Raw genomic sequence first — 24386 nt, 5'->3', positions numbered from 1 at the left:
GGTTTCTACAGTTTAAAGTTATTCTGTCACTGGCTATTAGTATATCTAAAATTAGAGCTAAAGCTGAAATAAGTCTTAACAGACTGGCTGCTGTAATATTAATGTTAATGGCATTCCATTTAAAATAATTTATCATTTATATAGTGCTATTTAAAAGATACTTACGGTGAATATAAATCCAGGTTATTGAATATATGTAGCATACCATCTATCAACTGAATCTTAGGTTAGACTTTAAAAAAATTATTTAGGTGCTAGTAAATTTGATTCAAAGGCTTTTAAGACACATCATAGGGAAATTAACAATATAATGAAGTCTCCAGATTATCTACCTCTAGAACACTGGTTTGGGGTTTTTTGGACAGAGTTGGTGATAGAGAGGGATAAAGGGAGTGAAATTCAGAAATAAAAACAAGGTTGTAAATATATGTTCAGTGGTCACCACTCTTTAACTTCTTTCTGAATAGGGACTTGTGTAAGTCCGTTTGTGTAACTTGACCAAACCTTCAGAGAACACAAAATAAGCAAAACAGGAAGTACACACTCCATGTACTCCCTGGAAATCTGTGAGACTTTGGAATCTATGTCTCAAAATCTTTGAATTTCTAATGCATTTCCTTTTGTTCTGGTATAGAAAAAATGTTACCTAATGTATAAGTGAGATACAGTTACAGATACAGAGAAGTCTGTGTAAGCAGATGTATTTGTATACATAAAGAGATAACATGTCATGCTGGACATGATGTGAATTGCTGAGGATGATCATACATGGCAAAGTTGCAGCACATTAGTCTCTTGAGGGTTGCATAGAGAATATAGAAGACAAACTGTGCCCTCGGGAAAGGAATACATTGGCTCCCTTGATCTGTATTCTTAAGACTGCTTGAGAATCAGATTTTGTAAGAAGACTTATGCTTGTTCTGAATGTAGCCTTTGCTGTTAAAGGAAAACACACCGGTCACTTCAAGAGGTTTTGAAGTATCCATCTTTGAAAATATTCAAAACTCAGCTGGACAAGACCCTGAGCAATCTGCTTTGCTTTGAGCAGGGTGGCTGGTGAGACGATGTCCAGAGGTCCCTGCCGAGCTTATAGCTATTCTGTGATTCTCTAAAAACAGGAAGCGAGCTTTATGAGGCCTAAATTTTTCCAAGTAAATAGCTAACTTTGTGTTACAAAATCTTTTTTTTTTTTTTTCCTTAAAGATTGGAAGTTTTCTGAGAATTTACAGTATTCATACAAAACAAGCAAGTGATAAAAATGAAGATGTTTCACATGTAGAATTCCATCTTCATGGTGGCACCTGTTACGGTCGAGGAATAGGAGTGTTACCAGAAAGTCACCCAGATGTTAAAGAACTAAAAACGTAAGTTCTACTTTTTTTTTCCTAGATGATTCTGGAAAACGGCATTCCAACTGTACCAGTTTAGAATTGTAAATGGATGTAAGAACCAGAAACTCGGGAACAGAATATGCCTTTAGCATTGCTAAAGGCATATTCCTGAATATATAATATTAATATATTATTATATTATATTATTCCTGAATATATAATATTATATTCAGGTATATGTGAATATAATCCACATATACCTGAAGAATAGGTATTTGGGAGGATAAGTAAATGAAAGGTAATTTTTTTTTCAACTGGAATATTAAGATTTCTATTTTATAGTCCTGTAATGAATCAGTAACTCTAACATACTTACTCTGTTTTATAGTGACATTTTTTTAGAGATAAAAGCCACGGTTAAGCAACTGGCTTTAGTACGCTAAGCATATACATATATGTTAGTTGCAAATAGTGAGTCTTAAAATATGTTTAAAATGAAGCATGTAATATAAAACTTTTCTGAACCAAGTTTATACACAAGGAAAAGCTAAGTCTCTGTTGCTTTATCAGGAATATAGAATTTCTTTTGGCACTATGTTGTGTTTAAAGTTCCAGAAGTGCTTTAGAAAAGAGTGTCACTTGCGTCATTAATATGCAGTCCTGCAATTTATGATTCAATTGCGTTTTATATCTCTGCTGGAGAACTTATGTCTGAACATTATACCTGTGTATTGATAAACAGTAAATTTCATATATATAGTCTCTCATTCATATATCTCTATCTATATCAATATATATATACACATGAAAGACTATTAGATTATAATATATGTAGCCATCTATTTTTAGATTCTTAGAATCTGTGGAACTGGCAGACAGTCAGAGTATGGATAGCATGTCTTCGCTGGAATTAGATAGCACTTATAACAGTATTGCAGGTAAGAATAATTGAAAACTGATTTCCTTCTTCTAATATATATATATGTGATCAAGATAAGGTTACAGTTATTGCTTCTCTAAATGTGTGATATTACTTTCACATACAAAGTGTTAGAGAATTCTTTTGATTTATTAGACTGAAAATTGACCTTACGCTGTCCTATCTCATAGTAGAAGCTTTTCACATACATTGAAAAATATTTTCATAGAAGGTAGTGAATAAATTATTAAATGCAGATTGTGTTAGGTCATACTCATACTATGTTAGGTCATAAAGTTGAGTGTCATAATAAATCCCTCTCTCTAATGGAAGGTTTGTTAAAGACAGACACTGGAAATGCCACTACACAGCTGCTTGCTGAGGAGACTTTCCAAATCCATTGTGTGGAAAAGTTGTGTTAGTGGGAGAGTTGTAAAGTATGGTGCCATGGAAAAGTAGTATCTTATGTTCTCCAGATCCTATGTTAATTCTTTTAATGTTTTTTTTTTTTATCTTAGAATAAAAATAACTAAATTAATCTCTAAAGCTGGTTGGACACAGTCTGCATCTTTGCTTCTGGCTTTTAAAATCCTCCATTACTTAGCCATCAGTACAATACTTAGAAAGAATTTTGAACAGATTTACTGCACTGTGTATGTGTAGTAGAGGCTGTTCAGAGGAGGGACCAGGCAGTCCATACATTTTTTTAGAATAATGTCTGGATTCTTGTCCAGAAAGATTGCAGAGGGATAAATACAGTTTATATGAGCAGTTATCATTCATGTTATACACTATGAAAAATCAGAAAGTTCATTTTAATGAGCATTGCTATTTAATATATACACTAATTTCTGCTCAAATATGCTAGGTTTTGACATCTAATATTTGTCTCCCATTTGCTTTTCTTTGTTTTTGTTATATTGTTTTCATAGGTTATTAGGATTTCCATTTTCCTGTGTTCAACTTTTTGTTGTGTGTTTGTCTGTCTATCTGGTTTTGTATGTCCACATGGTAAAAAAGAAAAGGAAGGAAAATAATTAGGAAATTTTTCCTGATTTCAGATCTTGAATCACAGAGATGTCAGCAATTATCTGTTACAGGTAAGGAACATTTTGATGATAAAATAAAATTCATTTCTACTAAAGAACAAGAACTGTTTTTGAGACATCAGCTCAAATGTTGAAGTAATGTCCATTACATATTACAGTAAGAATTATTATAAGATTCTAAGTTTATGAATTGTTTTTATTTATAAAGGAATACAACATGTAGGTATCTTATTTCCAAATGTTACGTTTCTACACCGTGGTCCCACAGCCTTACCTTAAAGGCTGCAGTAGCATGTTGTATTAATAAAACTGAGGCTGCAACTTTGAGGGGCAAGAGAAGGAGAGAATTAAGAGAAAATGCATACTTGCAGTGGCTGTTCTGCATATTCCAAATATGTTGTTTAATAGGTATGTGTGGCCTTTTTTTGTTGTTTTGCAGTATTGACAGATCATCAGGATTTGAGTAACACAGAACTGAAAACTATTCGGAACAGCAGAGCTCCTCAACAATATCGCATTAGAGCAAAGCTGAGAACTTTTAAACCCCAGAAGCTCTATCAATCTGTTAAACTTCATTGTTCCAAATGCAATTCTTTGTAAGTGCTTTACGCAGTAAAAGTAATTTAGAAATTGTTCCATGTGTTTTAGGATGTCTAAATTTTCAGTGTATTTTTATCTTCTTTTTGTGTAAAATGAGCTGAATTTAAATGTATTTCATTTTGAGCAAAGATTTGAAGCTTACTGGTAATAAGAAAATTTGAAATCATCAGATGGATTGCAGTTACAGGATCCTTTTTGCACTTTCAAAACAATTTTTCTTTATGTTCGTTTGACAGTGAGCATTTCTTACACTGACATTGTATTTAAGTACTTGGTTCTGTCTTGCAGATTTAAAATAGGATGTGCAAAAGGGTGTGATAGTCATAGAATCATAGTCTCTAAATTATGGTCAGCATTATTATGTCTTTGGATAAGAAGTGAATCTTCCAGAGGAGGCATCTTTTCTTGATCCAAAAATACCAGGGAAATAACATTCATCTCACTATTTTTGTCTTTTTTCTGACTCGAGTCAGTTTGCTCACCAATTTTATGGTTGTTATTTCCCTTGTAATGTGGTTTCTCATTGTATCAATAATGTTTGATTAAATGATCTCACCTAAAAACAGACATTTCTACTGTAATCTCTCCAAAATGGGGGAAAGTTTGTTTGACACAGTCTATTTTCAATTAAAATATAAAGTGACACGCATTTTAGTGCTATTCATGATCATCCGAATCCTGTATCGCTTTTTTTTGTGTGTGTAGGTTAGCCTCACATCAGTCCTGAGCAAACAGCTTTATATTAAACTGGTGTAAACTATTGCCTTCTTTAAGTGATGGCATGTTAGCATTCTCCTATACTTTTGGATTTTTTTGTATAATCAAAATTTATTACAAATGAAAGTCACCGAGACAAGAAAATGCCCATACTAGCTTTTCCTGGTGCTTTTGGGTACAAAGTAATATGCTTGCTCCTTTAACAGTATTTCTTGTCAGATGTTGTTATAACATTATCTTGGTTGCTAATGTAAGAAGTAGTGCTTCATCATCTTCAAAACATAGAAGTACTTGATCTTTATTACCAAGTATAAAAAGGAAATAATTACCAACTCTCTCTGCCACTTTTTTATATATACTTGCCAACTCTGTATAAGCCTGTAGAATTGGTAGGATTTTGTTTGTTCCTTTTGAGCTTTATCCTTATCCCACAATTTTTCTCGACTTTTATATAAATTCTTGACTTGTTAGATTCTCCATTCCTGTTCGAGTCTCCTGCTGTTTCACGTATTGCTGCCATCTTTTTGCCTTATAATTAGGGCAGACTTTCAACCAGAAAGATTTGCAAGGCTTCAGTTAGAGTATTTCTTACTGCTGCTACTGCTACCATCCTGCAGCAGTGATGAGACTACTTGCAGTGATTTTCCAGAAATTTAGCTTCTCTGTTCTCAACATTGTGTGTCAGGTGAAAGGAATCAGTGAAATGTAATACTGCAGCTTGAGTTAATAAGTTAAAAGGCCAGAGAAGGAAATGTGATTCTTATATATTCTGTTGTGGCAAAGAAGTTGTTTCCTGTTTCCTGTATTTGGCATATACTAGAGAGCTTGACTGAACAAAGTTCAATGTGAGTTTGAACCTTTAACTTTCTGCAGTAAGATGCTTATAATTCTTCACACATAAAGCCCTTGTGAGAGGTGTGTTTTTGTTTTTTCAGACTTCGAAAGATTGCCTCTAAATAGCAAAATATTCTCAGAATGATTGAGATTGGAAGGATCTTCTGGAGGTCATCTGGTTCAACCTCCCTGCTCAGGCATGACCACCTAGACTATGTCCATGTGGCTCGTCAATATTTCCAAGGAGACTCTGTAGGGAAGGGAGGGAGACTCTGCAGCCTTTCTGGGCAACCTGTTCCATCACTCAGCCACCAAAGTGTTTTGTGATGTTCAGACAGAACCTATTGTGTTTCAGTTTGAGTGCTTTACTTCTTGTCCTGCTGCTGGACACCACTGAAGAGAGTCTGGCTTTGTCCCCTCTGCCCCTTATATGCATTGATTAGATCTCCCCTGAGCCTTCTCTTCTCCAGGATAAACAACAAACAAAAAAAACCTCTCTCAGCCTTTCCTTATAAGAGAGATACTCCAGTCCCTTAATCATTTTTGTGGTCCTTTGTTGGACTATGTTATGTACAAGTCTTTCTCATTTACTGGGGAGCCCAGAACTGGACACGGTATTCCAGCTCTGGCCTCACCACTACAGAGTAGACGGTAAGGATCACTTCCCTTGACCTGCTGGCGATACTTTGCCTAATGCAGCCTAGGCTGCTATTAGCCCTCTTTGTGATGAGGGTGCACTGCTGACTCATTTTCAGCTTAGTGACCACCGGGACCCCCAGATGCTTTTCTGCAGAGTTGCTTTTGAGCTGGGTAGTCCCCAGCATGTACTGGTGCATGGGTTTATTCTTCCCCCTGTGCAAGACTTTATACTTCCCCAAGGTCTCTGTGAACTTCCCTGTCAGACCATTTCTCTAGCCTGTTGAGGTTCTCTTGGACGGCAGTATGACCCTTTGGTGTATCTTCCACCCCCTCCAGTCATCAGCAAACTTGCTGGGGCTGCACTTATCATTCAGATAATTAATGGAGGTGTTAAACAGGACTGGATCCCGTATTGACCCCTGGGGTACTCGGCTAGTTACTGGCCTCCAGTTACACTTTGCACTGTTTGCACCACAATCACCATCCTCTGGGCCCAGCTGTTTCCAAGTCACTTCACTGTCTGCCCATTCAGCCTACTCATCAACAGCTTGTCTATGAAGATATTATGGGACCTATTGTCAAAAGCCTTACTAAAGTTCAGGTGGACAATGTCTGCGTCTCTCCCCTCATCTACTAGACTGCTCATTTCATCATAGAAACTTACAAAGTTGGTCAAGCATGGTTTCCCATTGGTGAATCCCTGCTGACTACCAATGATGATTTTCTTGCCCTTCATGTACCTGGAAATGGTTTCTGGGATTATCTGCTCCATCTTATTCCCAGGGACAGAGATGAGGCTGCACAGCCTTTAGTTCCCCATGTCCTCCTTGCCCTTTTTTGTAGATGGGAGTAATATTTGCTTTTCTCTGTTATTGATATAAATGGAAATAGTTTTATTTGTATATCCACACTAAAGAGATTACAACCCTCAGGTTTTATTTTGCTGAAAACCAATTTGTTCCATTCCTGCCTTCTACAGGCTGTAGAGGCCAGAAGTTTAACTTTTCCATTTAAAATAGTTATCCAGGAACACAAATGGAAAGAGTTCACATGAACAGCAGCAGTGTGCTCATGAAATGAAAGTTCAGGTTCAACAAGACTTTTGTGTATCAATTTTATAGCAGAAGAATATCAAAGTTTGGGCTTTATAGGCAGGAATAGTTCTATTCACTGGTTAAAGCTAGCTGCTCTTGGGTTTGAAAGATAAATCATCAAAGTAAACTGCAGGAGTTGTTGGTATATTCTCTTTAACTCTACTCTGAAGATTGCTATCAACTTTCTTCCAATATTTTATGAAATAGCCCAAGCCCTGCCCAGGCAGGTCTGTCTTGCTTAGGAAAAAACATCCTAATGTTTTTTTTTTTCTTTCTGTACCACCTGTTGGCTCTTTTCCTGTTGGCAATGCTGTTAAAATTTGAATTCCTTGCATTATTTCCCTGTGGGTGACAACTGGAAATGTATGAACAGTGCTCTAATACAAAAAAAAAAAAAAAAAAAAAAATCTGTGATGCAGAGTTGCAGATTTTGCTTTTACAATGCATATGTGAAGCAATTCTTCTTTTGCACTTTTTTTTCTTCTTTCTCCAAAATACATAAAGTAAAATAGGCTGGAGCATAAAACTGGAATTTGTATGAGCTTGTAAAGTCTTTTAATTCCTTTAAAGCAGTATGCAATTGTGTGGCTTTTTTAAGGCCTAACTGAAATCTCTTAAAATCTCTTATTTGTTTTTCCATGGATTTACATGTGTGAACAAAGCCACTAGGCTGCCTAGGCTTTGCTCATAGGTAAACTTACATTACTCCATACATTTGTTAAAATAGAATTGATTTTTCTTAATATAATTTGCTATATAGCTCCTAATGTCTAAATTGATGTAAAAATATATTTTTTTTCCTTTATAAACTTTGTCTTATGACTTAATATTTATTCAGAGTTCTGTCTTCCTTGCTGCTAGACTTAGCATTCACATATTAATTTTGGAAATGGTTTTAGGCAAGAAGTTCCTAATGGAGATGCCTTTGACTTAATTTTGCAAGAGTGTGCAGTTACTCCTTCAAACCCAGAATTACACAGTACGTCCTGGTATGAATCTGTAACGTGGACTACACAAGACCAGAAACAAAGGAAAATAACTATTCATTTTGTAAAGCACGATGAAATGCTTCTATACCCTGAAGATACCTTGCTTATGATAGAAGGTAAGATAAATAAAATACAAATATATCACTTCTTATGGCACAGTGTCCACTCTGGGTGTATATATATATAAATAATTAAACAAAGTTAAGATATGTTCAATTTACATTCAGTGTAAATAGTAATAATCGTAAAGGCATTTCCTTAAAAAAGGAAAACTCAGCTGGAACTTTGTTAATGTTGTAGACATGGAGGAAAATGTAATCTTTGAAGGCTCATAAGATTGGTCAGGTTCTTCTTCTACCTATCTTAAGCTATACTAGTAAGTTTATTGGTTGTTCTCCTGAAATTAACATCTGGCTATGCTTTTTTCCAGCTGTGCTTACTGTTTTTTGGTTCACATTTGAAGTCTGGTTGAGCCTTCTAAAAATAATTTTTAGTCTTGATATTGTAAAGGTTTGGAAGTCATATGAGTCAAGCTTACATTTAACTTTGTCAGCCTCTGGATGTCAGTGTTGTTTCAGACAAATAGAGCTTCTCGCAGCATGTTTCTTTTTTTTAAATCATATTTGCTTCGGGGAGAGAAATATCCACTAAAGGTAAAATAAAGTAATTTAGCAAGAATCTAAATAAGGAATATTTTTTGATAGAATAAGAATAATAAATTCTCAGTACAAAACAAAGTCCTTAATTGTGTCAAAGTATTGGTGTGAATAAGTAAACATGAGTCAGGTGGTCCTTTGCATTGGGGTCAATAGTAAACCACTTCTGTTTCCTGTTATGTTTTATGTTTGACTAGTTCTGATAGCAGGCTTATGCCTCTGACATGTTCCAAACCGGGTTTGTGTGTGTGTGTGTAATCCAACCGTATCTTTGCGGGGGAAAAAAAGAAATAATAAAGTATTTCTAATGTGTTCTTTTAAAATAATTAAAACATAACTTCTTCTTTTTCAGATACTAAAATACCAGCAACTAAGTATCTGTGCATATGGAAATATGTGCTTCATGTTGGAGCATAGTGTTTTAGCTCCTTTTTTTCCCAGAACATTGATCATGAACCCTTTCCAAGCCACATGCTAGTTTCACTTTCATCTTACAAGTTTTTGGAGCTTAAGGTTTTGAAGTCTCCCTAGAAATCTTCCTAATACTTTTCCAAATATAAACCAAACTCCAAGGCCAAATGCATTATGACAATTAATAGACAGGCACGGTCAAGTTTCTGTTTGCTTGTTAAACACAAACAAATTTCTCTTGTCTAACATGAGACTCTATTCTTCCATACAATCATTATACTGAAGCAAGAACTTCTTGCCTTGTGTTTGGCACCTATTGCACTGGAATTGAGGAAATAGTTGGATAATGGACAGAACTTTTAGGTGAGCCTTCATAGGGAGTGAGGGAAATCTATAACCATTGGTGCAGATCAGTTGAACTGAAGAGTGAAATGTTAGTTAACACATAGATTATTGCTGCTTGCATATTCTCATTATTTCTAATGATATGAATGACAGTGATTTCACATAACCCCTGGTAATTCTGTATGTTTTATGCTAGTCTCTTAGGAGCCAGAACACGTTCACTTGATGCAACTTCATATTAGAGCAAAGTTGAAAGTCTAGAGGCCTTTTAGCCATAGTTAAAACTACCCTGAATTCAGTATATTTATTCCTTTTTCAGTATATTTATTCCTTTGATGAAAGTTAGGCAGCATATGAGCGTCTTTAACTACATCACTGGACTTGGAGGACCTTTGGAGAAGCTATTTCAAATATATCTGTGTGTTTTCCTTAAACTTTTTTGATCAGATGTTCACTGAGTATGTTTCAAGTTATTGTGCATTTTTGTATCACCAGTGAACCTTTATTGATACACACCTTTATTGATTTCTTCTCTAGTTACATCTGCAATACAAGTTACAAATATATACATTAAATATTTTACATCCCAGTGCCATAATTGCATGTCATGAAATCTTTGAAAGGTCTTAATTATAACTAGTGATAAACAATAGTTGTAGAAAATATTTATTTTGATTGTTTACTTTTTATTATGTGTTGTTCACTAGTTAAATAAATAATATATTTTTGTTGAACTACTATTTCCAGATAAATAAGGAGGAACTGCTGACTGCCTGAAGTGTAGAGAGGCCTCGCAGAGAGATCTTGACAGACTAGAGGGCTGGGCAGTCACCAACCAAATTAAGTTTAAAAAGAGTGAGTGTTAGATTCTGCACCTGGGGTGGAGGAGTCTTGACAATGTCTTGACACAGACTGGGGCACAAGAGGCTGGAGAGATCCCTTTCTTAGATTCCACAGATACTGATCTAGGGTTTTTGGTTGACAACAAGTAAGCTAGCAGCATGCCCTGGCAGCCAAAAGGGCCAACCATACCCTGGGGTGCATCAGGCATGGCATTGCTAGCCAGAGGAAGGGTTTGTCACTGTTCTGTGCTGGTCAGGCCTCCTGTCAAATGTGATGTGTTTAAATTGGTACTTTTTCATAAACTGATGATTGAAAATTAATAGATTTTTGCGACTTAGAAGCCGGAAAAACAGTTACTAAGATGAAGTTGCACACTTTCTTTATTCTTTTTTTTTTTTTTTTTTTTTTTAAGACAATTGCTAGTAAAATCATAGTAGAAATTATAGGGAAGTGATTTTAACTAAATAGAGCTTCATGGTTAGCATGATAACTCTAAGGAAGATATTAAGACATCTGCTCTAATAAATTTCCATTTTGATTTTTCTTTAATTGAGTTTGATGTTGAGGTAGTGAGAAGGTAATGGACCTTTTTTCCTTTTTTTCCCATAATGGATTTCAGTTTTTAGTGGAAGTCCTGAAATGAACATCCAGTCAGCTAAGCAACACAACTTGTTCAATTTATGCTTGATTACAGTTTAAGAAAACATTTTTCTGTTTTTAATAGGTGGAACATCAAAAGAAATCTGGAAACTTACAAGAAGATTTAAATGTGTTATTCCTGTGAGATCTACAAAGAATGATCTTGAATTATTAGATCTTTCAGCTCCTTTTCTTTTACAAGGAAAAGTAAAATATTATGGGTAGGTTAAAGGTATTTATTAATATTTAAAGAGTTTCAATATTAAACGGAGATCATTTCCTTCATTAACTCAAACGACAGCGATCAAGGAATAATGTGTCCAAAGAATCTTTGATACAAAGGATGTATAAAAACATCCTTTTGACTGAACTGTAGTTGGGTATCTTGCTTACTTGCAGTATAAAATATACACCTTTAATTACACGGCAAACCAGCTTCAGTCTTGCCTTTGGTCTGTGTTTATAGCATTAACTACATAGACAAATGTGCATATGAGCCTCTTCAGGCTGCAGAATGCCTAAATCTTCCTTTTGAGTCCAAATCTCCTATTTTCTGGACAGTCAAATACCATTTTCTGGTCTTACTCAGTAGACTAAGATCAAAACATATGTTGCTTTAAAATTGTAAGCTGTTTTTTTTTTTTTCCACATAGATAACGCAGACCCCAGAAAATGAATTCAGGCTGTCGATCCAAGTCTTGTTCTCTCTCTAATTCCTAGTGTTGGGAAAGCTTGATTTTGGGCGACCTTTTCTCACCATTCGCTGTGTATTGAGATCCACAACACTGCAAAATACCTTGCCTGTTTGTGGTTGCCAGTAGCTGTAGGAACATCTTCAACAGGTGTCTGAATTCCACAGTTCCCAGAGCTGTGGAATGTGGTACGCTCATCTAGGTCTGCTGTCAGTGCTGTGACTTGGAATACTTTTTTCCTGTTCAATGAGTGCTAGCAGCAGTATGTTTTCCCAGTACTGCACAGCAGCATACAGTTTACCTCATGCAAGCTACTAAGTCCTCCTTCTTGGCAGTCCTAATAACTTCAAGCAGAGCTCTCTAGTGTGTTGCGCTACTTCATGCCTGTAGGCAGTAATAAATAAATAAAATCTATGCAGAAATACTGCGTATTTTACGTGAACCCTAGTGCCCTCCCGTAAGAGCCTGATAAAATGAATACAGATGCCATTTACTGTATATTGTTTTGACCTTTCCAAATGTGGCTGTTCACAACTTTCTGAAATAAATAAAATTAACTTCATTGAGCTTGGCTTCATATCCCTTGGATGGAATTAGGCCTGTTGACTTTTGACACGTAGCTCAAATAGATAGAAACCAAATTAAACATGTACTAACTGTAATATGCTAGCACAGAAGCTTAATTTGGAAAAAATAGCTGTTCTGTTATTTTGCTTCTTGAGGAAAATGAGAACAACTTCAGAAATTTTTCAATATTTTCATCCACTTGCAGCATTTATGTACTATGTCACACTGAGTCAAATTCATAATTATATGTAAATATGTCAGCAGTAAAAGAATTAATAGCTTTAATAGCTCAATTAATATTTAAACATGAGTAAAGCCAAATTTCTCTTCTAACCCTGTTGTGTTTTTAGAAGATGCTGTAAGTTCTGATTAATTCTCGCTATTGCAAAATAAGATGTTGTTTGTATTGCTGAATAACTCAGTGGTGATATTTCTTCTCAGAGATGACTCAAAACCAGCAGTAAGGATTTTGCTATAGTCTAAAGCCTGCGTGTCCAGTGAAATAGTTGTTTAAAGCAGCAATAGAAATACTTTTATGCTCCCATTGAGTAAGGAAATTTGAATGATTTATTTTCTGTGCAGAAAGCCTCTAGTATTAACCTTTCTGTGTTTGGTTGGTCTTGTTTTAAATGCTAGGTGCAAGCAGTGTTCAATTCCAAAGCCTATTAAGAATCTAAGTTCCTTGGCAGCAGAACCACGACCATCATGGGAACCAACTGAAATAGCACAAGGTCAGCTGATGTGATACTGCCCTAAAAGTGTTTTGTGTTCTGATTTTTAAGTGTGTGTACAAAACAGCTTGGTTTGCAGGTTGCAGTTTTGTACAGATGGCATGTAAATTGTGGCTACCTTTGAGTACAAACCTGTAAAATTTATTCACCTTTTACAAACTGAAATTAAATATTTACTTTTTTTTTCATAGTATGAATTAAATATCCTATACGTTGAATAGTTTATTCTACCATAGGTGTCACTAGTAAAGTTTGTCATAGTACAGATGTAATTAATCTTTGTTTGCATCAGTTCAGATGTCTTTTTTGAGCTGTGTACATGCTTGCAGTATTAGAAATTAGTAATGCTTTTCCTTTTGAACATGCAGTTTTTATGACCTGACTAAAGCAAGTCTTATTTAATGATTAATGAAGTTAAACTTTTCATCTGCAAGCCATATCATGCTAAGCATATTGCAGAGTCTGAAAGAAGTACTAGATAAGAGGAAATACACAATCTGTGTGTTCTTGCTGTGTGTTTTCCCTCTGTTACTTCATGTAGTCAACACACCAAAAATGGTGGAGGGAAAACGGAGCTTAAAACTTCATAACACGTGAAGGAAAAATAAAAGCATGTTTTCATGCTTATTAATTCATGTTCTTATATATTAAGTTGGAATGTCTAGCAATATCTAAGCTTGATAAAGATTTCATAAAAGAAAAAAGTATTTGAGCAATACAGTGGTTATATGAAATTACCATTCTGTTAAGTAAATGTAAATACATATCTAACTGTGTTGCAGCAGCTATGACTGACATGTAATCCTCAAAATGAAAGCATTGTTAATTAAATGCTTTTCAGCATTTACATTATTTTATATATATTATTCTTTCATCATCTGTATTTTCAGACTAAATGATAACCAACAAGTATATCAGATAAAATGGCTAGCCAGTTATGTACCCAGAAGAGATTGATGCTGACTTGCAGTAACTTTGTAAGTTTAAGATGTTTGCAGGATAATGGTTGCTGTTACCAGCGAGATAATGAATATAGTCACTTATAATGGATTATTTTCAGAACTGCCAGTAAAATTCTTCTGAGTAAGGGTTTACCTGGTAGCTTTTACTATGTCATATAAAAAAAAAAGTGTTTTCTTCAGAAGATATGTTTTCAGGTGGAATACTGTTTTACCACTGAATTAAGAGCAAGTCTCTTTAACTTCCATAAGAGAATAAGAGTAGGAGGACCCTACCAAAAGATAGGATCCCTGATCTAAGCAAATATTATCTTTTCTTTTACTGGGGTAAGAATATTCTAAAATGTCTCTGTATTGGTAGAGCCTCACTTGTTAAAGTGTTTCCAGGCAAACTGCAATGTGCTCTCAAAGTATGAACAGAGAGCCTGATTTATGCTTTTAATTACAGTATTCAAAGTAAGTTACCAGTAAAGGAGGGATAGTGTCAGTTGTTATGGTCTTGTGTATTCACTACATAAAACAAGTCCATTTTTTTCTTCAGTTTTAGGTATTGAACCACTTCAGTATGTTTTTATTATGAAGTTTACACTGGTTGATGGAACGGGAGCACTAAATGCATACCTTTTTGATTATGTAAGTAAACTTTGGTAAAGGCAGACTATATGGATTCTGTGCATTTGGAGTTTTATTTGTTACTAGAATAGCAAATGCGTATATGTAGAAGTATTTGTTCTAAGTTACCTGCATTGTTTTATGGTGACCACTACGAGTGTTATAATGTAATTGGTGCTGTGCATCAGTGAAGATGCACAGAATGTGACTTTTAGTAATTTTTCAATAAAATATCAGAGTATGGAATATCAAAGCATAATGTCAAAGCTGAAGCTAGTAGGTAATTTTATCTTTCCATAGACTTTTATACATGGAGTAATTTCACTTTTTTTGGCAGTGTTATATTCTGGAGCCTGAAAGCTGTGTGAATGAGTTTAAAGATTTACACAGGTAGCTTGTCAGTTAGTTCAAAATCTCACGACTGCTTTTTTTTTTTTTTTTTTTTTTTTTTTTTTTTTAACTCCTAGCAGAATCTAATATTAGTTGTCCATTTAGTAATTCCTGGTTTGTTGGTTTTTCCATATGAAGTAGAAGAGGCCTTGCTTCCCTTGATCCCAGGCTGTAGCTATAGCCAGACAGATTAGTCTTTGATTCCTGAAGCAGTTTATTCCACTGCTCTGCTAACCTTAGGTAACCTTTGCTAACCTAATTAATCTTTCCGTCTTCTCTGAAGCAACCAAAGGCACTGAAGAACACATACTTTTCCTGTCACTACACACTGAATGAGTTTTCCTTCTGAAGACTGAAAAAACGTATATGATAGTATTATGTACATATAAAACACAACCGTATAAAAGTTTTTATCTTTTTTTTCCGTATCAGAGTTCTTTGTAAACTCTGATCATTCTCAGTGTTGTTCTGGGTTCTTTTCAACTGGCCCACATTTTCCTTGAAGTGCTAACCCAGTACCCTAGCATAAGTCATTGCCAGATAATGCTTCTGTCCGTAACTATAATGGTGATCATGGAATTTCTTGCTTCCTGATTCATGCTTGGTATAATCCCTTCATTTCTGAGCAGAACCTCAGCTTTAAGAAATTATTTTACATTCTTTGTGCAAAAAGTGATGCAAAGTGACTTTGTGCAAAGTTGATTTGACTTGTTGAAATCCATTATTTTATATAAGTATCTAGTGGAAAGTTTTTTTGTTGTTGTTTTGTTTGTTTCTGTCTTAATGCCCTTCCAGTTCATGAAAAAATAATTTTATTCTTCCCTCCTGTATACTTGCAGTTCCCTCAGCTTTGTTTTGCTTGTAAACATAGTGTACGTATTTGTTATTCCATAAAGCATGTCACATGAAAAATCCTCAAAAGCACCAGATTTAGGACAGCCTACTGCATAATCCACCTCGGATGATCTCACATTTTGACAGTAAACTGCCAATAACTACTCTTCAGGATTTTTTTTTGTTGTTGCTCTCCTTTTTACTCTAATTCATAAGCTTTATTATTAGATTACCAGTTTGATGCACAAAGATGGTTTGAGGAAGAATTTTCTGTAGAACTGAAGGTGAATGATTTCTGACTTGAAAAGAGATTGTCATTGCTTCTTACATCTCCAGTCCAGGGCAGAAGATGATATTAGTCTAGCTATCTGCCTTAGTGAGTTTGCTTCTTCAAATATATTGTTCTGTGCAACAAAAATGTGTGTCATTCTATACTTTTTTTAAAACATATGCATGCACACACATTTTAGGTATTGGCATAGATTTTGAGATGGTAGATTGACCATTTTGAAAGGGGAAAGCAATCAAAAAAGTGAGAAGAACTTGGTATTAAATTGTAACTTTGTCTTTATATAAGTTCGTCTGTGTGTTTTCTTAATCCAGTAATTCATAGCTGGGAATATTAGGATCTCAGAATAAACTACTGGAGTAATACATCTACCCAAGTGGAAATGAGTCAGCATAGTGGCACTTAGGACTTAATTTTGTGGGATTTTTTTCCCTGCAGTAATACACTTTAATACATAGTACTATTAATGCTATTAAATATCAATTGTACTATATTTATATATTGTTTTACTAAACAATGTTGAATGTGACTTTGAAAAGAATGATTTTCCTTGTCTAATTTCAAGACTAAGTAAAAATAATAATGGGGAAAAATGTGTTTTCTTAAATACCACACTGTATTAGCAGCAAAGGATGTCAGAGACTGCAAACCTTATTTGAACTAGTCGTCTTCTCCTTCTACTGCCTGTTGTCTTTTTGTGTAAGGAAATTAAACTGCAAAAGGGAGATGGGGAAAAAGATTTTAAACCACCTCTTGATTCAGAATTCCAGAAATCTTTAATTCAGAGTAGCCTGGGTTCTTATCAGATATTGCTCAGTACTGCAGCTCAGCTGCAGGAAAAAGAAACAACAGTTCTTTCTGAAGTGCCAGCTGCCATTCCTGCTAGTGGTAACTTCAAAGGCAACCAAGCCCAAACTCTGGTCCTTTAGTATCACCTGAGATGGAACTGAGCTACTTTGAAGTACAACTTTACACCAGCTTCCAGTCACACTTCTATAGGAATGCTCTCAGTTCTTTTCTTTCTTTGTATAATCATTGAAGGAAAATATTGAAAAGGTGAATAGTCAGAAGAACTTGGAGTGAGAGGAAAAAGTAGTTGTGTGTGTCAGTTTTGCTACAGGATTACCTGCTAACTACCAATCAGTTCTGTTAAATGTCTTATACACAAAAGGTAGATTATTCTGTGTTTATTTTTTTTTAAAGGAGCAATTGCCATCAAAAATTTGAACTCACTTTGGAAGCTATAAGGTGAATAGCCCTGAGAGATACAAGATTAGGTAACAAGCTTGGAAAGAATAAATGGGAGTTTTGTCAGTGATGTTACTGTATATAGTTTAAAAAAAAAAAAAAAAAAAAAAAAAAAAAGAGGTTTATCTAACATTTCCTTGCTCCATTTGTGTTTTATTCTTCCATGCAGAAATGCATCCTGCATCATGAGCCCGTCTCCATTGTTTTTAAGCTTTCAAAAAGTGGAACTCAAAGAGAATTCCACTTGAACTCCCTTTAAAGTGTGAAAGTATGAAAACAAATTGCAGTGCCCCCTTGTTTTCAAAGGGCTGACTGTCCTCTCTCACCTTAACATTGTCTCGTAATGGAGATTTATGAGAAATACTTGCCAATTGCATGTACACACTTATGTATGCAGGTGAGTTAGTAATATAGAGAGAGTTGGGTGGCTGTAGTCCCTAAATACTAAGGAATACTGAAATACAGGTTACTGCTCTTTCTGACAGTTTGTTGTCTTCCTGTTAAAAATCATATTTTTCTTCTGTTAACTCTCTGGATAATTTAAGTTCTTTAAAAGTACAGGCTAATGTTTTCTTACCCTTCTTCCAACACTTTATGCTTTCTGTTCTCTTTCAGGAGAAGTTCTTCCAAATTCCCGCCTCTGAAATCTTAAGTAATAATTTTCTTCAGCAAAAGATGCAGATGACCATGAATACACTTTGTCCTCCAGAAAGAAAACTAGGTTAGATTGATGTTATTTTAAAGGGGGGTGAGAAGGGAAAGGGTCTTTTTGTCTGTTGTTACATATGCAAAGTCTTAAAATTGAACTTATGCATGGGCAAAACACAGAACTAATAAATTCAGGGTGTCTGTAAGGAGAGTTCCAATTAATATGCTTTGATGTATTTCTTCTATATAACTCTATATAAAAGGGTCCAGAAGACCCTTTTGAGAAAGAAAAGTAATGGTTCAGTAAATCTTCACGTGGCATGCAGGGGTGTGTGAATACAGTTATGTTTAGGTAGGCACTAACATGTTGATTGTATTCATACAGAAGTATGCCAGAACTGTACTGAATGTCACAGCACATTAGGGTAAACTGAAAGGGAATTCAGTGTGTAGCTCATGCTGCAGGTGAGATTCTTCTTCTGAATGCACATACTGATTTAGAGCATCCCATGCTACAGGAAACATCCGTGGAAATAAAGCAAAAAAGCTTCAGTCCAGATTCATTCAAAGAGAGTTACATACAGTATTTCTGCTATGGCAGAAATTATCTATGCCCAAACCACACACATCCAAGGTAGCCACAGCTCCAACCACAGGAGCATATTCCACAAAGTACATGGATATCGATGACAACCATACCAGAGTCTTTACTGTTAAAAATTAACCCTGGTGTAAAAGATTCCATTTGAGACCAATTTCATTAGTCTTAGTATCACTGAGATGAGTTTTTATTATTGGCAGGTCTTCATGCTACACTGTTGTACAACTACAACCAAGTGGTGTGGGGGTGGGACTGGTCTGGGAGGCTGATTGTCAATGAATACCATGTCAGATGGTGCAGGAAATTTTAACATACAAACCGGAATACTAGTTATGAATTTTAATTTCAAATTAGTAATTCATTTTTATTCTTTTTAAATATTTTACATATTTAGATCCTAGTTAAGATCCTGCTCAAGTTCTACTTCTATAAAAGTTAGAAATGAATATTAAATCATAATTTGGTTTTGATTTGTAGATGACTTGCCATGGCTGGAATGCTTCATCAAGTCCTATAACATCACAGATGGGAATAAACAGCAAGTTTATTACCAAATTTTTGACACTACAGTTGCTGAAGATGTTGTATAGTAATGCGTTACTAGTAGAAAGTAATTCAGTAAGAATCTTTTTCTTTTTTTGGGTGGGGGGTGGGAAAGGAGACTATATAATAAAACCTATGTTCCTTTCTTAGGAATTCAGTCTGTGTGCATTAAGTTTTTGTTTCTGTATTGAGTTAAAGATAATGGGAATTTTGATTTGATGTATTTACTACATTCCTGGCACACAGCCTTGTGATCTGAGTGCAGTTGGAGGTGGTAAGCAATTGAGTGTCTGATGGAAGCAATCTAGTATCCTGCTATCCTTCAAAAAGGCAGTGATGAGGTTACTTTAAACTGGTGAATTTTACTTAGAAAATGCAGTCAGAATGATGCTGCATTTATATATTAAAATAAGCATTGTCAGAGATATGGAAAAGGAGCTGTTCAGTAAACTTCAAAACTATTTTCTGCAAGCGTTTTGATGGTGTAAAAATATGACCATGTAATGATTATTACTATTTGGCCCTGTTGGAGACCAAAGTTGTTATCATGTTTATTGTATTGTTGTATCGTGTATATTGTTTATATGTTATCATGTTTATTACCTGACTGTGTTTTCAAAGGCTCTCACATAGTGGGGTAAACTTTCTGTCAGATTACACTGCCCGTATCTGCTTCTGTCTTTCATAATCAGATAGTATGACTAAATTTAGAGAAACCAAACCAATATAGTGATGTCATGGCTTGAAAATACTGCTCCAGTAGGAAAATTACTTGATGGTATTACATTGCATTCAGAAGTATATAAGACAAATTCAGGACATATTTGTCCAGTGATAATTAATGTAGAAATCCCTGTCAAATCAAATGCTTCCCATCAGAGAAAAATCACTTAATATTTACAACAGCTGTTTTTTAAGGGAGTTAAGAAGCAAGATGCAATACTTGTAGGTAGATTATTATTTTGATAGTAGATGACACTTTTTTAATTTTTATGGGATGCTTACTAGACTATACAGTTTGTCAATTTAAAATTTAATCTACATATTTTCTGATACTTCTGATACTCTAAAAGTTTATAGTGAGTTTATGTGCCATAAAACTGGAGAATGTGTTCTTTATTGATCAGTGTATGGGGAGAACGAATATTAAAGGGTGGTTATTACATATTTACTTTAAAAGCTAGGGAGAAACTCAAGTTTGGAATGGGGCTAGCAGTTTACTAAAGAGCAGTACTGACTTATCAAACATTGACCGAGTCTGTGAACAGACACATAAGAAGAAAAAATAATTATAAAGGATATTATAAAACTTTAGACACTGGCAGGGTCCCAGTGATTTCAGAAGTTACGATTTAAATTGAAGACAATATTTTTTACTTGTATATAGTGCATGAAAACTTTTGAAGATATTTTGATTTTTAGGTTTTTCTTAACAACTGATAACAGATATTGATATTGTACATTTTATTGTAAATAAGTCTTTTCATCACATCCTGTTGTCTGAGATGCCTGTCAGAAAAGTGGCACTTTTCTGCTGTTGAATATTGTATTAAAACGTTTATTAAAGATTTTTCCAAATACTGTGTCTTTTGTATTCAAATTCTCGTTCCTAGTTCATAAGACAGTGAAAACTTAAATCATGAATAGCCTTCCTCCAACAAAATTCATCAAATGAGTGTTTATATAGTTTGTTGATGGAAACATGCACATTTAATTCTCTTTCCAAATATAATTTGTAGAAATAATTTTAATTAGTAGTGAAACATTGTGTTTTACAATACTAGAGATCATTGTATAGAAAAAGGAATACTGTATAGAAAAAGGAATTCGTGCACGGAGTTGAAAATACTTTGTTTCATTGGTAGCCTTTATATGGAACAATGGAAGTCATTGAGATGGGACACTGACCTTTGATTTACTTGTTCTCATCACCTGTGAATGGCTGAATGATGGTTGAAAATCTTGAGATTGCTGTATCCTGGACCTCAACAGAGGGAGGTTTCTGGAAACTGTGCATTTCAGAGAGCAGCTACTGTTAGCCGTTATTAGCAACCTTTTATAATAGAAGTAAAAGTCACATGGTCGATTTCTTAACTATGTGATACATCACCACTGGGAAGTGCAAAGAATGTCTTTGGAGGAAGTATGAAGCAAATTTAAAAAAAAAAAAAAAAACACTAAGGAAACATAAACTCATCACCCCTCACCACCACCAATTGCACAGGTAAGTGTGTAGAAATGATAAAATTGCAATTAAAGAGAGATTTCAGGAGAAAAAAAAAAAAAAGCAAGAAAGCACGTGGAACAGTTTTTTCAGGGATTCCCATATGCTTGACTTCTGAAGTCCTTGTTTTAAGGTGGTTTAAACGCTTATGGTTGGAAGTCTTTCCAGGCAGTTCAATTTAATTAATTTAGTTAATTTTGAAACTCCAACTAAAAAGGATATACAATAGCAACATACGTTACAGAAAGAAGAAGGCATTTCTGGTAAACTGATCCTGCTGCTCAGTGGTGATTGAACTTTCTCCTCAGCTTCTGCTGCTATGGGATACAGAGATTCACAGACAAGACTTTGAAATGCCTTGCTTAATGCTAATCCTTTGGCTACAGAGCAGCAGGAAGTGGGATTGAAAAAAAAAAAAAAAAAAAAAAAAAAAACAACAAACAAAGGCAGTGGAGCCGAAGCTAAGAGCCTTAGGTTTGCAACAGAAGGAAGAGAGTTTGTTTTAGTAGAGATGAGTGCTTAGCTCTTCAGTGAACCACAGTGTGTAATGTAGATTAATCTACATTACAGTAGATTTATCATGTTAAAATATGTGAGGCCAGCATGAACTGTGATATTTCAACAAAGAGCATAGAGTAGTTAAATAAAAGTGTATTTTTTAAAATATGTTTAAGTTTAGGTCAAGGTAGAATGGGAGGAGCATTGAAATTAATGCTTGCTTGAAATCTTCTTCAAATAAGCATTGTTGCTAGTGTACTGAACAGTAAATTGGAAATATAAGGATTGGAAACATTCAGCAGCAATGGGGAAGAAAAGGAAATAGTTTCACAGGACAGCAGCAAAGGCGAGAAGCAATGGTAAGGAGGCTTTATGAGACTGATTGCTACAGACCCTGTTCACATCATTTCTTACATATGGAATCTCCAGAAAGAAATGCAGTTTGTGGAAACATCCACCTGATGAAGGATTACCAGGTCTTAAGTGCTTTATAAAAGTAGGGCAGAATTATGTTATAATTAACGAGCCTATCTACAGCAAAGACATGATTGGAATACAGAACTTCCTGCATCCCAGAAAGACATAATGTATTTTTCCTTTTTTTCTGATACAACTTCAATATATAGTAATTCCATAACACTGCTGCCCTGTCTGCAGTTGTCTGCATAAACCCAGCAAAGTGAAAGTCTAGAAATAAATCTCTATTTAGTAGGTAGTTGCTTTAATTTGCATTTTTCGTAGTAAACTAGGGGGATATATGGTTAATATGGAAATAGACACTTGGGGAGGGGGGGGGGAGAATATTTTATCTCATAACTGTTATAGTAGATACGCAAAGTTTTGAGCAGAAATCTGTTCCATACCTTCTGTGTGTGTATAGCACCTGAACTACCACTGATTAAAATACAGTTTTGTGAGGCGCCAGCTACATCTTCACAATGCAGTCCACATTTCTGAAGACTGGCTTGAAGACTATCAGGTAGACTTGAATTATGGAGTTATGAATCTGAATTATGGTGTTACTTCACTGAAATGAATTCTCTGAACGACAGCAGGTTAGAAATGTTGCTTGAGTTTTGTGGCTAGAAGAGCAGCAGAAATGAACAATAAAATCTGCTGATTAAACAGACATACGTACAGTCTTTATTTCTTCCTTCTCGCTGCAAATGGCCCCTTAAGCAACTCAGAGCCCCTCTGAATCAAAGTTTCAAATGACAAACTTGATTAGTCGCAGGCAGGATGTGTGTTAGTTGGGGGGGTTATTGCTTTTAATAGGGAGGGATAAAGGGTGTGCACCAGGGAGCAGCATCTAGTGCTATTACCCTGGCATAGCTGTACGTTAATATGATACCCCATCTTGAAGGAAGCTTCTGTCAACATTTACTGTGCTAAAGGTGCAAAACCCCATAAAAAGTTGGAGGAGTTGCAGTGATTGAGTTTGACATAAGTGCACAACTTAAAGAGATGTCAAAGATCATCTTGACATGCTGCCTGTGGTCTCACTGTGCTCAGGCGCCCTAGCACATACGTGTAGTGATGTGCTTAAGGTCATACTGCTCATAAAGCCACAGTTGTCTTAAAGGTAAGGCGTTTGGCTTCAATTACTCTTCCACTGTGTGCTGTGTTTTATCAAGGTGGGCAACAGAAGGTTGCCCACCAACTAGTGATAAACAAGTAAAGGAGAAGGCTGCAGCATGATTTTCCACTAGGATCATTCATTTATTAGCATTGTGCTGCTGCTTGGGCCCTTGCTTGGGAAAAAAATAAATAAATAAGGAATCTTGAAAAGTTTTGTTTGAAGGTGTGGGAAAAGTCAGCTGTTGTGTGTGAAACCTTGAAGGACAGTTAAGATCAAGGAGTGTCCATTAATTATCTAATAATGCACTTAAAACATATATATATACTGCAACTTGAAAACCTTGATGCAGAGCTGTTGCCTGCCATGAGCTTTATGATTTTGGTAATGATTAACTTTTGGATTATTATTCCAATCTGCATGCAAGTGATTAACTAGACTACTATTTCACTGTCTTATTTGCAAACTTGTTCAATGCCTCTGGATCCAGTTCCTGGAAATTGTTTTTATTTGACCCAGGAGAGATCAGTGTGTTTTTCTTTTAAAAAATGAATGGGAGAAAAAATCTTGCAAAAATACCATATCCCTTATTAACTAGATACATTCTTGTACTTCTCCAAGTGCAGAGACCCGCTCAAATCAGATTATTTTTTCTGGCAATTACACAATGATACCTCACAAAGTGTACCTTGTCACAGCAAGCTTGTCACAGCAAGCATTGTAAAAATAGCAATAGTTTTCAAAGCTCATTTATCTGTTCTTTAAGACCTGGAAAAACAGGAATGTCTTTGGCCTACTTTTCAATCTGTGTAAAGAGGTGGCTGATCTGATGTGATAGGGCAGGGAATTCTTAACTCATTTCTTAGTGGCTACAGCAAAACTACTCATAACCTCATTTTAAATAGAGG

The 24386-nt window shown here is 35.2% G+C and overlaps 1 protein-coding gene across 2 annotated transcripts in view; it reads left to right on the top strand.

Annotated features, from left to right (window-relative positions):
• Window positions 1–20753, top strand: part of POT1 (protection of telomeres 1) — a 73119-nt gene extending 52366 nt beyond the window's left edge. For both annotated transcript variants that reach the window (XM_082782319.1, XM_082782320.1), the window contains exons 11-20: window positions 1204–1364; window positions 2181–2269; window positions 3312–3350; window positions 3739–3895; window positions 8083–8288; window positions 11152–11287; window positions 12962–13056; window positions 14557–14648; window positions 18004–18109; window positions 19115–20753. In XM_082782319.1, coding sequence (XP_082638445.1) covers window positions 1204–1364; window positions 2181–2269; window positions 3312–3350; window positions 3739–3895; window positions 8083–8288; window positions 11152–11287; window positions 12962–13056; window positions 14557–14648; window positions 18004–18109; window positions 19115–19227 — 1194 coding nt within the window. In that variant the 3' untranslated portion in view covers window positions 19228–20753. The remainder of the gene's footprint in view (window positions 1–1203; window positions 1365–2180; window positions 2270–3311; window positions 3351–3738; window positions 3896–8082; window positions 8289–11151; window positions 11288–12961; window positions 13057–14556; window positions 14649–18003; window positions 18110–19114) is intronic.
• The last annotated feature ends 3633 nt before the right edge of the window (window positions 20754–24386 follow it).

This window comes from Aythya marila, assembly GCF_965140915.1.
Source record: "Aythya marila genome assembly, chromosome: 1".
Lineage (NCBI taxonomy): Eukaryota > Metazoa > Chordata > Aves > Anseriformes > Anatidae > Aythya > Aythya marila.
Note: the sequence above shows the minus strand (reverse complement) of the source record. Positions and strands in the feature narration are given on the sequence as shown.